The sequence below is a fragment of the Halictus rubicundus genome, chromosome 13 (genome assembly GCF_050948215.1).
Source record: "Halictus rubicundus isolate RS-2024b chromosome 13, iyHalRubi1_principal, whole genome shotgun sequence".
Classification (NCBI taxonomy): Eukaryota; Metazoa; Arthropoda; class Insecta; order Hymenoptera; family Halictidae; genus Halictus; species Halictus rubicundus.
In genome coordinates, this window is record NC_135161.1 from 2,614,495 (window position 1) to 2,630,432 (window position 15,938).

Genomic DNA, 15,938 nt, shown 5'->3' on the forward strand with positions numbered 1-15,938 from the left:
GAAAAATTGTCGTGAAACATTTAGGAAATGTACTGTCAAATAGCTCCAGCTAATTTAACAACCATTTGTATAAGGAAACGGACATTTACTGTAAAAAGTAATTGAAGATTGGCCTCAAAATACGAAGCAAATTTTAAATACTTTGGGATAAATATGCAAATATGAACCATTTTTTATTTTTGTGTTGAACAACCCACTACTCAAGATATGCCCATACGTTTTGGTAGATTTTGTATAAAAATAGAGTACTAATCACTTTCCCTAGATTATGTACGAACACGTGCACATAGAAGACACCCGAGGTATGCATGTACCCAGTTAGCCAAATGCTGTTTCAAACAAATTTAGTACCAAACCCCGCTTGGAGCAGAATTTGGTCCCCATTTTATATGAATTTGGCACCCAAATTTGTCGACAAATTCGTAGTAAAATTTGGAGACAGATGGATCGGAAATTGAGTGCAAAGTTTGCAGGCAAAATTCCATGCCAAATTATAGCCAAACCTTGGCTTCGTTCGGCCCTCGTTGTAGAGGGCAGGTCCGTCGCACGAAGAACAGACGTAACCTTGTCCTATTAGTAAATATCGGGAAAAATTGAAGTATATCTTCTTGTAGGGTGGAAAAAGGTATTTTATTTAAGTTTCTATAGCCCTGTTCGCGAAAGTGCTGCGTAAACACCACAATGCGCCGTGAGAGACAAAGCGTCATAAAAAATGTGTTATAAAAGGTAAAATATGTGTATAAATGTGTTATTCCCTGATTTTGCCCGATATTTACTTTCAGAACAAGGTTAGGTTCCTTCTTACTGCGACCGACCTGCCCTCTATAACGAAGCTGAACGAAGCCAAGGTTTGGCTTCAATTTGGCATGAAATTTTGGCTGCAGACTTTGCACTCAAATACCGAGCCTAATGCGGAAACATATGGATAGGAATTTCGAGACAAATTTTGGTGCCAAATTCAAAGCAAATTGTTTACTGGGTATCGATGTTTTAGACATCCTTCAACGATTCTCAGGAATCAGGGTCTGCACCACGGTTTTCGGTGGCTTCTATAAAAGACCTTTATTTAATGCAAAATACATAGGCAGTTACAGTAGCGATATATCGAACGAAGTAATCGGTGATTAAACTATTCGTTTCGCGAGTTTGTCACGTTCGAGGGCGGACTTCGAATTCGCAGTTTGCGTCGGGGATACGGGTCCCCGTACTATTTGGCATCAAGCATCGTCTCGAACTCAGACCGCACAATAGCCGTTGTAATTATATACGCTACAAGGAAGGGGCGTGATTACTTATCGAATAGGTTCTTCAAATATTTTGTTATATGTTATATACACAGAGTCGTTGCCTCCCTACGTTACATCACCGTAGAGGTCTTTATTTCGTGTGTATTCGACGTAACCGTATTTTAATCCGTGCAATTTTTAATAAACATTTACTTGCGTATTATAAGCCTCTGTTTCACGTGTACTGACATTTCACTAAATATCCAATTAATTTGATTCGATGTATGAATCAAATATCCAAGAATTTAAATAGATTTATTTATAGTACAAAAAGAATAGTGTTCTTTTTTTGAAAAATGCGATAGAATTAAAATGTAAGATATCTAAAATTTATCTAATGATCAACTTAATTGTTCTCTTTTTATTTTCGTGTGCAATAATACCGTATAAACGACGAAATAAACAATTAATAGGAAAAATCTAGACAAATAACTGGTGTAAATAATCACGAAGGTATACTTATTACAATTTACATAAATTAAAATGCGGATATTGTAGTACACGTATGTATACATCGACATCGGAATCCGTAATTACTCCCGTATTGGGAACGCATATCTTCTAATTTTGTAATGTATGCCGTACGTGTTTCGCGTATACGCGACTTTTGACTATAAGTTCAAAACCATGACCTCTGAATCGCCGACAACCGTGCCCCGATGATCGACTCCTTAACCCGCGTATGGGGTCTCGGTTGGTCGTTCCGGTTTGCGAACTCTGCCTCTTCTCCTGACCTGGTAAGCCACGTTTCGATTCGGTTGTCTTGCTCTGTTCGGCGGTTGTTGTTGCCTGTGATGTCCAGGATAGACTGGATAACGTTGCGGCGCGTACTGAATATTACCGGCGGACTCCCTTTGGCCGTTCGTCGAGTACGGGTGCAGCGTCCTCGTGCGCGCATCCTCCGTCACGCGACGACGAAGACAGACCGCGCAGCGACTCACTCGCGACGTATGATCCGCCTTCAGAGTCTGTTGCACCGGCTTACGGAACATCTCGTAGTCCTCGATGGTGGCCAACCAGTACGACGTGGCCGTGGAGAAGTAGTTGCAAGTGCCGAGGCCGCGGCATTCGATGAACGGTCGAATACGGAACTCCTCCAGACAGGAGCCAGGCGAGATCAAGGACTGACCGCCGCCACCTGCGCCCGCATCACGATGCTGCAAGTTTCGGTTTCGGATTAATCATCACGATATCATAGAACTTTCAGGGTAGCTGTCGGATCAATTTCAATGTGCACTCATAAATGGAACGGGGATGGACCAATTAACGGACCAATTTATTTCCTAGTTTTGGACTGTTACATTCGATCCACTCGTCGCGGATCGCAACAACGACGAAGAACGTGCCGAACGATTAGTACAGTTACTTAATTTATAATTCGGACGTATGATTTATAATTGCGCGTCAGGCGCAGAGGTGCTGCGGGCCGTTTCCAAAATTCCGCTAATTTTTCTGGCCACCGTGGGAACCTCGACAGTTATCGTAAAACACCTGGACACCACGTGCGAAACAACAGTAAGTTGCGACCGGCTAAGTGGTTGTAAATCACGACATCGATAAGACGAGATAAGACGAAACTAAACTCTCGACAATTTCCCATCCTAAGACGCAAAATAGACACACTCACGACCAATGACAGAATATAATTTTCCTCCACCCAAAACTGTAACCGACCAATCTCTAAAAAACCGAGTTTGCGTAAATTCAAACACGACGAGAACGCAGCAGAACGCTACGACACCACAAGACATACAGAACTTTTAGGAACACACAACCTAGCGAAATAGTGCTTTGTGCAACGAAAGTCCTCAACTCAGATAACTTATTAATAAATCAGTGTTCTACGAAACTCTCGCGCCGTCTATTTGTCCGATCGGGACAAGGGCCCAACCGTTTCGCGAAAAACCCTTTCGTGTGTTGCGGCAACGTAACATGGACCAATTCTTTTCTCAAAATGTCTAGGAACAAATTATAAAAGTAACGTGAGAAAAATTTGCCATCATGTTCAGGTATGAACAAAATATTTTGTTGATTCAACAGTTTGTGTTCCGTTGGCATTGGTTTAACCTTAGAAATGCATTTAAAATGTCTGATACGACTACTGATCGTATCGTTAGTGTTATTCAACAATTTAAGTTTAATCTACAAAATTTGTGTATCTATATCTATTGAGAATAATACAAATACGTTAAGAAAGTTGAGAAGAAATTGTAATATTTAACTCGTTATCATTTCACCTTCTATAGAGAACAATGAAACTTTAATGTGTTATACAGGGTTTTCGACTACAGGTGGGAGAAAATTTAAGGGGTCGTTCTACAAGACAATACAAGTCGAAAATAAAGAATAAAAAAATTGTGATTTCGGCTTAATTTTTTTGTTATTAACATTTAGAAATCCGCCTAATATGCGGCAACCCGACCAACAGAGGTGTATGTTGCGTACGTCACAAAGACGCGAGACAGTCACGTATCAAATAACAGATACTCCGCGTGCTTCACAAGAAGTGACAGCAAGGAATTCGGCAGAAGTGTACATCTCTGTTGGTCGGGTTGCCACATTTTTGCGGTCGGGTTGCCGTTAATAACTAAAAAATGAAGCCGCAATCGCAATTTTTATATTCTTCATTTTCGTCTTATATTGTCTTGGAGAACCACCATTCAAATTTTCTCTCACCTGTAGTCGAACATCCTGCGTATAATGTATACTTTAAGATAGAATTGCTACTTTTTGCTACCTTTGTCATGCAAGTTGATATAATACTATTTATGAGTGACTGCACGCCAGTGTTGCCAGATTAAGACGTGTCTCCCACTCTTCCCTTTCCCTTCTACGACACTATTCCCCTACGCTCCCGTCACAGCCCAATCGCGTGACGCAGTTCATGCATCTGTCACAATGTCACGTGATTAATCCGATACTGGCAGAGAGACGGTAGCTGTATTCCCCTAAATTCGAGTCAATTGCCCTGATCTAGCGACATTGTCGCACAACTATAGCTGAACACTAAAGACTTTTTTCTACATCGATTCTTTCATACGTCGTTATTATTTGTTTATATCATTGTATTTTGAGTTTTATTAGGTAGTTAATCGCGGAAAAGAAATCGCATTCAATCGAAGCGCCTTTGAGTTGTGTGTGTGTGTGTGTGGAGGTATAAATAATAGCCACGACGCGAATATAAACAACAGTATTATCTCTCACTGCTTATACATCCTGCTTATACATCGTGCCTTCTGGGTACCGCGGCGGTTTTTTTGCAGTATGTAGTACCCAACCTCCTGGTGTTGATCCGTCTTGTTGATGTTGGCCCCTCTGGTTGTAGTCGTCGCCTCACACGTCGTCGGGATCACAAATTTGGCGGCAGTTGAAGTGTCGTGAGAGAGGAGGAAAAGGAAAGGGAGCCTTTTGTCCTAGGTTTGCTAGAGGACTTGTCGGTAAGGTAAGGTTATCTAGCGGGCCCTGCCTCAGACGCTGGGATATTGGAAGGCGGTTGAAGACAATATATTGTCACGTCCGGTGGTTCGATCGCTCATGAATAAGACAAATAAAACTTCAAATAAAAATTATGCCACGCGAGGAGAGAAGAATAAATAAGATTAAGATAAGCCTTAAGATTCTAGGAAGTAAGACGGTGTCATGTCCGGTGATTCGACCGCTTAAGAATCAAACGAATAAAACTTCAGACAAAGAATTATTATGAACTATTGTTGAAACCCAATAATGTCACGCAAGGAGAAGGAAATAAATAGGATTAGGATAGGCGTTAAAATTTCTAGAAAATTAGATAGCGAACAAAACAATTCCAATTATCCTCCTGCGAGAGACGCAGCAAAGATCGATGTCACCCCGAAAAATAAACAGAAAGTGTGTCCAGTTGCGCCAAGTTCCAAGAAGGCACACTAATCCCATGGTAAGAATGACGCGCATTAGATAAAAGATCAAATCAATATCCTATTGAAACAATGGACTGTCCATCCTATAAAAGGGAACCAATACTTCAAAGATCAATCATTCTGTCATAAAGTTTGGACCAGACCAGTCCGTCATTGAAGTGAAGTTCAAAGTTCAGTAAAGGTTTAAGGTTTAACAAAAGTTCAGTGTAAGTGGTGAATTGGAATTGACGACCTGCGGCTGCGATTATTGGAATTGGCGACCTGCGGCTGCGATTATTGGAATTGGCGACCCGCGGCTGCGATTATTGGACTTGCGATCTGCGACAACTACATTTGCGAAGCGATACTAACCCAGCGACTCGGTAAAAATTAACATTATTATTATACGAAATATTTGTAAGCTATCTAGTTTATGCGTTAACTACACATAATCTCTATTTGTCAAATCATATTTAAAACATCTGATTCAGCATCTAATATTGAATAAATCAATAATTTTGTTTGTTTTTTGGAAAATAAGAATACAAATTATTTAAACAATCCTCAATTTTCCGAACCGTAGCCGGTGAATGCGGTAGGTTCAAAACTGCGTCTTATCTCATAAAAATCATAATCCGTCCTACCTGGGACGTAACAATATATAGGAATCGGTGACGGATCAGGTTAGTAGCGGGAAAGGTGTTCAGATGTTGAGGTGTCCATCTGGTGGCGAGCGTACGAGGTAGCCGCCACAAACTGCTACTCCTACTCTTCCTAATTTTCCACTATTTTCATCACCTTTCAAACACACCATCTAACCAATGAAATTCAATCGCCTAATAAATGAATCACACACCATTTTCCAATTCACACCTACCTCTGAGCTTCCCTAAAATCCTATGCGGCTACAACAAACTCAGAAATGTTTTCTCCATCGAACGACGATTGACTCCAAGTACAGCTGAGTCTGACTTGGAGCTCGCAAGCCACGTCTTGCACTTATCAATAAAGGAATACTTGTTCTCTAGAATTTGACCCTACGATCATTCACCGTAATTCCAGTTGTGATCCAAGTTCCCAATTTCGGGACCGACACGACACCACAACGTTATTACCGTAAATTTTAATTCTTTGATACGCAAAGATCCTAACTATCATCGGTTATCCAAGAAATACCGATCCATCATCACCCGAAACTATTTGGAGCCTAATCGACCTCTTGCAAGGACAACTAACAATTTCGCGCGGCGAGTATCTATCAGTATGATCAATACGATCTTATAACCGTAACAAAATTAGTAGTCGCGGAGGGGCTCCCGTAATTAGCACTTCTCAATGGACAACGTATTTTCCTTATTAGATCCGGATAGCTGCAGGGTCTGATTCGTTCACAATAACAAGTAGATTCTCTTTCTTTTGTTAGCCAACTTCTTATTTCTGTGTAGTAGTTTTCTATTTAAATTGTTATGGTGTGTGTAGACTTTTAACCAATGGCTGGAGTAATATACTCACCATGAGAAAACTGTAACCGATCCAAAGTTCCTCCCAACCTCCTGGGCATGTTGGTATAGACATAGTCTGGCTGTGCACCGCGATTAGCCGGGTAGGTGCTTCGCAAACGGAGCATCTCGAGATGTATCTACCGACTTCCGGTGACGGTATTGGCGTCATCGCCATTGGCATGGGCTCCGTCGTGCTCAACCAGTAGCTGTAGTCGTTACGATTCGCGTAATCGCACACGTTGTTGATGTTGCAGAACATATATGGCATGGCGGAGAATTTTCTAACACAACTGCCCGCGGCACCTAAGAAAAACAATCGGTTCACAAATATTAAAAATAGTCAAATTGTTTACTAGATCTAAATATACCTATTAAGTACACTTAATAGTCGTTAAGTTTTCAGTCTATCGGTTTTATAAGTTTCGTCATTGCTTCAGTAAATTTTTAGATTTAGACACCACTGGGGCATTTCAAAATTCTTTTTACATTGAGTTACACACACAAGCAGGGTGATTCCTGGAATTCAAAATTAAAAGCTATCGCCACCCTAACTATGCTCCCGTGAAGGTGATATGGATTCTACTAGGAATTACCTCAAATTTCGCAAGCCTTTAGATTCAATATCATAAGAGGTAGAAATCAGACACTTACAATTACCTTCAAAGATTCATAGGAACAAATTAATATTAGGGGGTCTGCGAGTGGGTTGTACTGTGCCCTCACGAGGGGGAGGGTGGTGGCTCCGCGTCGACGTTTCCCCTAGAGGGGGGTGGTGATTCGGGGGGTCAGGGTGCAAGCTGATCCCAGCCCCGGGACGGGTCGGCGCCCACCGAGTTAACTCTCAGCGTAGTTGGGGGGGGGGGGGGCGTGTAGGGTACGGTGGGGAGGGTCGTGACGTGCCGGATCGCGCCTCTGACGACACTTCCTCACCGGTAGCGGCATCTTCTTGCCCTGGCCGGGGCGGGAACCTTTGGGTTACCCGCTCTGGGCAAGGCATGGGAGCTCCGGGAGCCATGGATGGACCGAGCTGGTGCTCGGGAAGCCCAATCCGACGGCTCCAGGGATGGCGAGTAGAGTAGGTAGGGGGGGGGGAGGCTAACCCCTCCCCCCGGGTAGTAGGGTAGCTGGAAGGTGGCCTGTTGAGTACTCGTGTGATACAGACACTTCCTTTTTAGCTTAGGTGGGCGTGAGTTTTTAGTGGGTAGTCTCCGAGGATAGTCCCACGTAACCCCGGCTTCCCCCAGGGAGTCGGGGTATGTGTAATCAGTGGGTCAGTGGTGGTACTAGATTGAAATGCGCTCGCGGAACACGGGTGCCCCCAGAAGTCTAGAGACGGATAGGGAGGAGTTAGTGGGTATACATACTCGGCACTACACACCCCTGCCGAGGAGTCCAACATAACCCGGTTGGGTATTCTATATACTATAATAATATTTTGCCGAATATTGCAAATTACGCCAGAAAACGCAAAAGTAGGACTTTCGAGGGGTCAAGCGCTCTAGATTTATCTTTATCTAACACATTTGACCTCGGAACAGCCCCATCTTTGAATTATTGAGAAATGGTTTGCGGACTCCCGGACCCTTGCAATCCTCGTGTACGTATATGCGGATCTAGCGTTTTGAGCGTGGCACACTCTTACTCGAGCGGCCGGAGCCCAGGCTCTTAAGTAAGATTGATGAACCCAGTCAGACAAAACTGTCACGGCAAGAATAGCAGCAGAGTCTGCTAGTCGACGCAGGTATCAGATTTGCAGCGGACGGTTGGTACAGCGCCCCCTACACCATATCTGTTGCACCATCTAGCGACGATTTTAGTGACTGTAACTCCTGTTATTTCAATTACAACGATGGAGGGCGCGCATATACAATTATACATTTAACTGTTTAAAGAGCACTAAAAGCGACTGTTTTTCATTACTTTATAGGAAAAACAGAAATGTATTATTTCAGATTTTTAGCAATTTTTGCTACAATATATGTATTATAATTAAAATAGTCGCTTTTAGTTCTCTTTAAACGTAGAGCTCTCTTAAATGTATATTTGTATCTTCGCGCCCTCTATCGTAGAATTTGAAATTATTGAAATTGCAGAAGCCGCTTAGTGTCAAATAAAAATCTGCGCTAGCAGGCTCTGCTGCCAACATAGCACTAGGTTGCGGAAGCAGATGGGTATGGAGTTGGTCCGCTAGTCTCCCACCAGTGTAGCGGAAATTTGCTTACTGGAAAATACTGTCTCCATTTTAATTAAATATAAAATATTAAGGATATATCTTTCGTACCAAGATCTTGTCCGTATGGATGTCCATTGCCCATTATGTGCAGTAACGAGAAACCATCCCAAAGTTTAACCGTGTTCTTCGGACATAGGGGTATCATTTCAGACTGCGAGTGTCGCGCGAAATGGAAACCTCTGTTTCGCGGGCCTGGCCCTGGAGGCGCTGGAACTCCTGGTGGTCCAGAATATCCTAGAAAAATTCAAAGATTTCGTAAAAATATTTTAAATGCTTACAAACTTGGACTTTTAATTCGAACTGTAATGTTAACTTGTAGAATAAAAGCGAAGTATAAAATGCCGACTAGTTGCTTTAAGATTTATATTGACTATAGAATTCTAGTTATACCTGGTGGTCCTTGTCGACCAACAGCACCAGGATGACCACGATAACCCTCAGGACCATCTTCACCATCTGGTCCTTGGGGTCCTGACAAACCAATCATTCCATCCTCTCCTGGTCTTCCAGGAATCCCATCTTGTCCAGGTTCGCCCATCATTCCTTTCAGTCCAGGGAAACCTACGAAAAAGGTCGCCTTGGTAGTATTTTAAACAAACTTGTAAGTTTTTAAATCATTCAATTGAAAAGTGATTTACCTGGTAGCCCTACAGATCCCATGTCACCGGGTATCCCTTTCCGCGGAAGTAGCGAGAACGGATTCATACCACGATCTCCTTTTGGCCCCTGAAAAATATTATAATATAATATAAATATATGTAAATAATTATAATTAGAAATCGTACAATTAAGGTTGTCCAAGTTATTTCGAATAATAAATTACAAAATTAACATTTCGTTAATATTATTAATTATTACATTCTTATGTCTGGATTCGATGTTATTAAGCATCAGTTCCAGTATTAGCAAATTATAACATACATAGGGATAAAAACAACTGTCTAAGTAGGAATTAAATGGTACAAATTACAAAACTTTTTTCTGAAAGTTTTGCAATTAGTTTCCCATTATGTTATTTAAAAAGTTCGAGAATCAAGTTTCGTTTTTTAGATGAAACGAAAGATTATTTGATAGTACGTTTGAAACCGAGTTCAACAGTCTATACAGGGTGACTAATATTTACGATCACCTTGGAGTATTCCCGTTGTTTGTAATAATATGAAAAAATTAAATACACAAAACTTGCATGCTATGGCAGGGAAAATATAGTGATGCAAACATTTCTTATGTGGGTAAAGGCGTTTCGGTGATCTCAAGGTTACCTTGACTTCCTTGGCCTACGTTGTATATATGTATATCTATAGGTATTTGCCATATTGAAGTTGAAAGTTATTTCGATAATATCTTGTTAACTGTTAGGTTTAGGATATATGAACGTCAATAAATTTTTACCCAGAATTCGATACTCTATCGATTCATAATACAAAAGGTAAAAGCATTCTATTAAAAGGAATCGAGGCGACCTTGAGTACTTTGAAACGCCATTACTCATATCAAAAATGTTTGCATCAGAATATTTTCCTCTCTATATCATGCAAATTTAGTATATGTCAATTTTTTTCTGTTACAAATAGCAGAAATGTTCAAGGTGGTCAAAGTTATTAGTTCACCCTGTATAATATATGTATACACTTGATTATTTTAGTCTTGTAATGTGCGTACAAAACGGAGAAAACGGGACGAAGCTCAAAGAAAACGAAAGTAATGATAACCTAGAGACCTAGTACCTATATAAGTCTGTCGTCGTTTCTTTAATTGTTTAGAAATAGCGTTGTTTTACTTGTGGTTCTTGAAAACTATATTAGCGATGGATTTTCGATCTGCTCAAACTTTTCAGTCTGTTCGAACTGAAAATGCTTGACAATTCATCGTGAGATTCGATTCAAACAATTATCAATAACTCTACTTTTAGAGGTATAGATTCTGTCCTCTTCAAAAAATATGCATAGCATTTACATGTAAAATGCTATTGAAAATTAGTTATACAGGGTGTTGATTTGAAAACTTTCCAATCGAATATCTCGAAATGTATGAAAGATATTAAAAAAGTGTAAAACACGTGTCCAAGGATTCCGAGGGGGAAAGAGGGGGGCAGTATCAGTTTTTTATTTAGGCGGCGTTTTCAAGGTCATTTGAAGGTCGACTTCGTTTTTTCAAATGGAAACCTATATTTTTTGTTATGGAATCTTATTGCACGTAAAAAGACCAGCAATTTTCCTACTTTTTCATACTCTTTTTTAATCCGCGCACTAGTTTCGGATACCGTACAAACCTAGGTACATTAACTAGGTATATCCCTGTATATACATAGTTAAGGCAAATTATAATATTCAACTACTCAATGAGAAAAAGAATAAATATAAAACGTTACTAACTTTTGGACCTGGAGGTCCATCCAATCCTGGTAGACCAGGTTCTCCATGTTCGCCACGTTCTCCTTTAATTCCGGGTTGCCCTATGAATCCAGGAAGACCTGAGTCACCCCTCTCACCTTTGTGCCCGTATCTTCCATCGAATCCAGCCAATCCTACTTCGCCAGACTCTCCTTTGACACTGAAGCCAGGCAATCCCGGTTCTCCTGCGTAACCTTTTGGTCCTGGTAATCCAAGGAGACCTGGTAACCCTTCCAATCCCGGAGTTCCAGGATAACCAACAAAACCTTTCGGCCCTATTTAAACAAGTTATATTAACAGCAACAATGAGATTTGGTGCAGTATTGCGCCTCGAGTTTATTATTTCTGAACTTTTTCCGAATTATAAGTCACATTTCTTGTACTTGTAAATTGGTTAACAAAATGAACAAATTTGCAGATTCTTTAATGCAGGAACAAAAATTGATTACTAAATATAAAAATATTTCTTAACGAAATAAGGAGATAAAGAAACAAAATATTATAATGCGTGCAAGATGATTTTAGTAACTGGATCGAGCATGGTTGTGTTCCGAGTGGAAAAATCAAGAAATTGCAAAATGTAATTATGATTTGGTATGATATAGTACGCAAGTATAAGTAGATTCTTTGAAATATTCCGTGTCTAAATCATGTAAGATATTCTTTTGAATATCCAATTCCTTTTGTGCAATGTAACAATAACTTAGTTTATAAAGAACTCCACAATTAAGTTTTATCAATTCTTTCTCAGAAAATTGTTACTTCAAACTTATGAATACGAGTATATCTTCTTTTAATTTGTAGAAGTTCAATCTGCCGCACAAATTATCAGTATTATTAAAAAATGCGGGAATGATTAAATGTAACTTTTTGGAGATGAAGGTAGAGTACAGTGTTAAAGGAAAGTCTAATAAACACGAACCTTGATCTCCCGGAAGACCTTTCGGACCGCGGAAACTTAAACCAGGTTCTCCATGAATTCCTTTCGGACCATTTGGCCCATATTCTCCAGGAGCGCCTTTTTGTCCAGGAACTCCTGGAATGCCAGATATTCCATCCAATCCAGGTCGACCGTCTTCGCCATGTTCAGGGAATTCCCCAGGTGCTCCTAAAGTAGGATATTTTGTTATATAGTTGACACTGGATAACTACTCAGTCATGCATAAGTATCTTATAGGAACACCTTTCGGCTGAAGTTTCGAAAATCGCTCAAACCGGATTGAACTCAAATTTTGCACATAGCCTTATTTTGCATTAAATACATGTTTCCCAAAAGTACTTTTGGCGACTCGAAAAACTGTTTTATCATATTAGTATCATTTTCTACTTTACCGGCATAACGCTTGCATTAGGAATGGTTCTGAACATGTTATTGCTGTACGCAGGTTGGGTCAGGTCTGTATTAGATTTGGATACGATTATGTTTAATTTTTATTGTTGTATAGGCATGGTTGAGCGTGGCGGTAGATATCGCTTGGAAATGTATCCAGACACATTGATTGGTTTGATATAAAAACATGTTGAAATCGTTACGGAAATGCCGGTAAGGTAGACAATGTTATGTCAGTATGGTGGAAAATGACAATAAAATGAGAAAAAATTTGTTTTCAAATTGCCAAAAATCATCGAAATCCAAATCAAATTAATGCAAAAATGAGGCTATATGCAAAATTTGAGCTCAATCCGACTTGACCGATTTTCGGAACATTAGCCCACCTCTCGCTCATACGCTTTATTCACACACGAGCCCATTCTGTTCTGTCGCATACTAAGGTCTCACAATCTCTACAGTGGATGAAATTTCTTCTTTTTCAGTTGCCCGTCGTCATTTCCTAACCATTATAGTAGTTTGATAACTACTCATTTCTTGAGAGTGACCGTTTCTACAATCTCATAAACAGATAGTTATCGGGTATTCACTGTATTTAGAGCCAAGGGTAGTCACGTGACTTTTGCAAAACCAGCAGGTCGGCAACTGCTGTATAAGATTCGTCTTGGTCTGGATCCGACGGGCCTTAAAGTCTCTGACTAAATCTGTCACATTTTTTGCTCTGTATTATCGATATTATGAATTCTCACGCCAGAAACGTGCTTCAAGTTTTTGGCTTTATTTCACAGAGAATCAAGACAAAATATAGCTCAATTTGTAGCTGGAGATATTTTCTAGCGCGCGCTACTCTCGATTTCATCCAGAAAACTTATCAAATGCTATAAAAATGCTTGGATTTCACGGCATGCACATCGTCAATTTGTGGCCTACTTCTAACGCTTATATTACCAAATATTTGCATAATCTCGTCAGGTCATGACCAGCCCGCATTAGATTGAACCTTCCTCTTTCGAATGAGCCCTTTACCAGCGACAAAATATTCCTTTTTAAGGACGAAAACTTGATCCCCGTAAAACCATATTTTGTCGGTAATGTAGCCATTCTACTTTTGGCGCTCCGGGCCCTTAAGGTAACACTGCTATCATTCATTCGTAATTTTATCAAGGAATGAAAGTATATTATTTTCACCTGGTAGGCCTGGCCGTCCTTGGTTACCAGGAAGACCTGGCAATCCTGGCAATCCAGGGAAACCGTCAGGTCCATAGAATCCTATGTCACCTTGTTCACCCTAAAATAATTTCCATAAATTTGTTATGAACATTATATAGATTTTCAAACGGAATTCACTTTATGCAGCTAGTAAATGAACAAATTAATTTCTATCATCTAACTAGAATTTCTGAAAGATCCCTCGTAATGTCATTAGATTAAATACCTTTCGACCATGTATTCCTACGATGCCTTCGTCACCTCGCTCTCCCTTCTCACCCTGAATACCATTTAGACCAGGATTTCCGAAGTCACCTTTCTCTGCCACAGCGTACGATGGTAAACCTGGTTCACCTATGTAACCCTTCGGTCCTGGTACACCCGTTAAACCAGGCATACCTCGAGGACCTTGGTCACCAGGCATTCCTAAACAGAAATCGCGTTAAATATGTCTTGCTAATGTGCAAATTGTGTAACAGTATTGTAAGCTCACCTGGTATACCCATTAGACCAGGATCACCATCCAATCCTCTTTTACCCTTGGGACCATCAAATCCAGGGGGTCCAATTAGGCCACGTTCACCTTTTACACCATATCTACCATGGATACCAGCTGCTCCTTTTCTTCCCGGGAATCCCCAATCTCCAATTGGCCCCTTCAAACCATCCGGTCCCATATCACCGATTTCTCCCTGTGTAAAAAGTATTTCCAATTAATGTTTCGTTGCAGTGTCCAGTGCGGTAAGTATGAACAATAATATTAAATGTATTAATGCGAAGTCGATAACATTGATAGTGTGTAAGAATAACTTATCAACTAGACGTGTTTATAGTCACGCTACTAGTAGTTTGAAAATAATTTTCTGATAAAGACGAACCCTAACCAGACAATGAAAACAATTATAATATTAATAATATTGGTCCTTATTCTACAAAACAGTTACTTATTGCAGTTTTATTCCGATATAAGTCGATGGCTCGGGACGGCTTTCGTCGTAATTCAGATAAGGGTACCTATGTACAGTGAAGAGTAAAACTGAGTCCACACTATTTGAATCAGCATAACTTTTTTAAAATTAGATCAAATGACTTGAGTGTTTTTGAGAAGTTAGAAGAATTACTTTATTAGACGAGGTGTAAAGAATTAAAAAAAGAAATTTGAATTGGTAGGAATCACGAAAGAAACAGTAAAAGTTATTTTTTACACCTCTTTATCTGAGCCAGTATTAAAAATTTTAAAAATCTGTTTTATTCACACGGATAAATTATATCCATGGTAAAAATTTCATCGACATTGGTTAATTCGTTTACGAGTTGTAAACGATTAAAAGTGAGAAAAATTGCCATGTTTTACGATTTTCGACTTATAATTGCACTTAAAATCGTTTATAACTTGTAAACGAATTATTAAAAATTTGTGAAATGTTCAGCACGAATATAATTTATTCGAGTGAATAAAACACATGTTTTAAATTTTCAATACAGGCTCAGATAAAAAAGTTGGATACATCAATTATTTCTATTTCTTTCGCGATTCCAACTAATTCAAAATTTTTTTTCAAAAATTGTTTTCGCCTCATCTAATAAACTAATCCTTCTAACTTCTCAATAACATTCAAGTCATTTGATCCAATTTTAATTAAACTATGTTGTTTCAAATAGTGTGGATTCAGTTTTGCTCTCCAGTGTATGTATGTGGCTTGACTTTATTCTCGAGTAGGCGAGAGGTAGCAGCAGACCATAAAGTTGTCGACCGAGCAGTGGTATCTTTCGTTGGAAAAGGATAAAATATGACATAGGGTAAGGGATCCAATTACTGTGCCTATATTATTTATACTTATTTTTAAAGCATAATGAATATTAAAACGGAGATATAGAACATATACAGGGTGAGTCACCAAACGTTAGCACCTCAAATATCTTTGTTGTTTCTAAAGATACGTAAAATATGTTAAGGACAAAGTTGAATGGTACAATGGGGCTGACACGATGCAAAAATAAAATTTTGTTTTTATGTCATTTTTTTGGAGATATCAAGGTCACCTTGACTTTTTAAAATGGAACCACCCTTTTTTAAACACCTACAATGATAGTCCCTTTCATTAGGAAT

General features: G+C 39.6%; 1 protein-coding gene across 1 annotated transcript in view; it reads right to left on the minus strand.

Annotated features, from left to right (window-relative positions):
* Positions 1–1,036: 1,036 nt before the first annotated feature.
* LOC143360356 (uncharacterized) overlaps positions 1,037–15,938 on the minus strand; it is a 141,467-nt gene continuing 126,565 nt past the window's right edge. The window contains exons 18-27 of the mRNA XM_076799111.1: positions 14,322–14,520; positions 14,055–14,254; positions 13,808–13,907; positions 12,212–12,397; positions 11,272–11,564; positions 9,535–9,622; positions 9,287–9,457; positions 8,945–9,130; positions 6,674–6,966; positions 1,037–2,443 (exon numbers count right to left, since the gene is read on the minus strand). Of these exons, the coding sequence (XP_076655226.1) occupies positions 1,958–2,443; positions 6,674–6,966; positions 8,945–9,130; positions 9,287–9,457; positions 9,535–9,622; positions 11,272–11,564; positions 12,212–12,397; positions 13,808–13,907; positions 14,055–14,254; positions 14,322–14,520 (2,202 nt within the window). The 3' untranslated portion in view covers positions 1,037–1,957. The remainder of the gene's footprint in view (positions 2,444–6,673; positions 6,967–8,944; positions 9,131–9,286; positions 9,458–9,534; positions 9,623–11,271; positions 11,565–12,211; positions 12,398–13,807; positions 13,908–14,054; positions 14,255–14,321; positions 14,521–15,938) is intronic.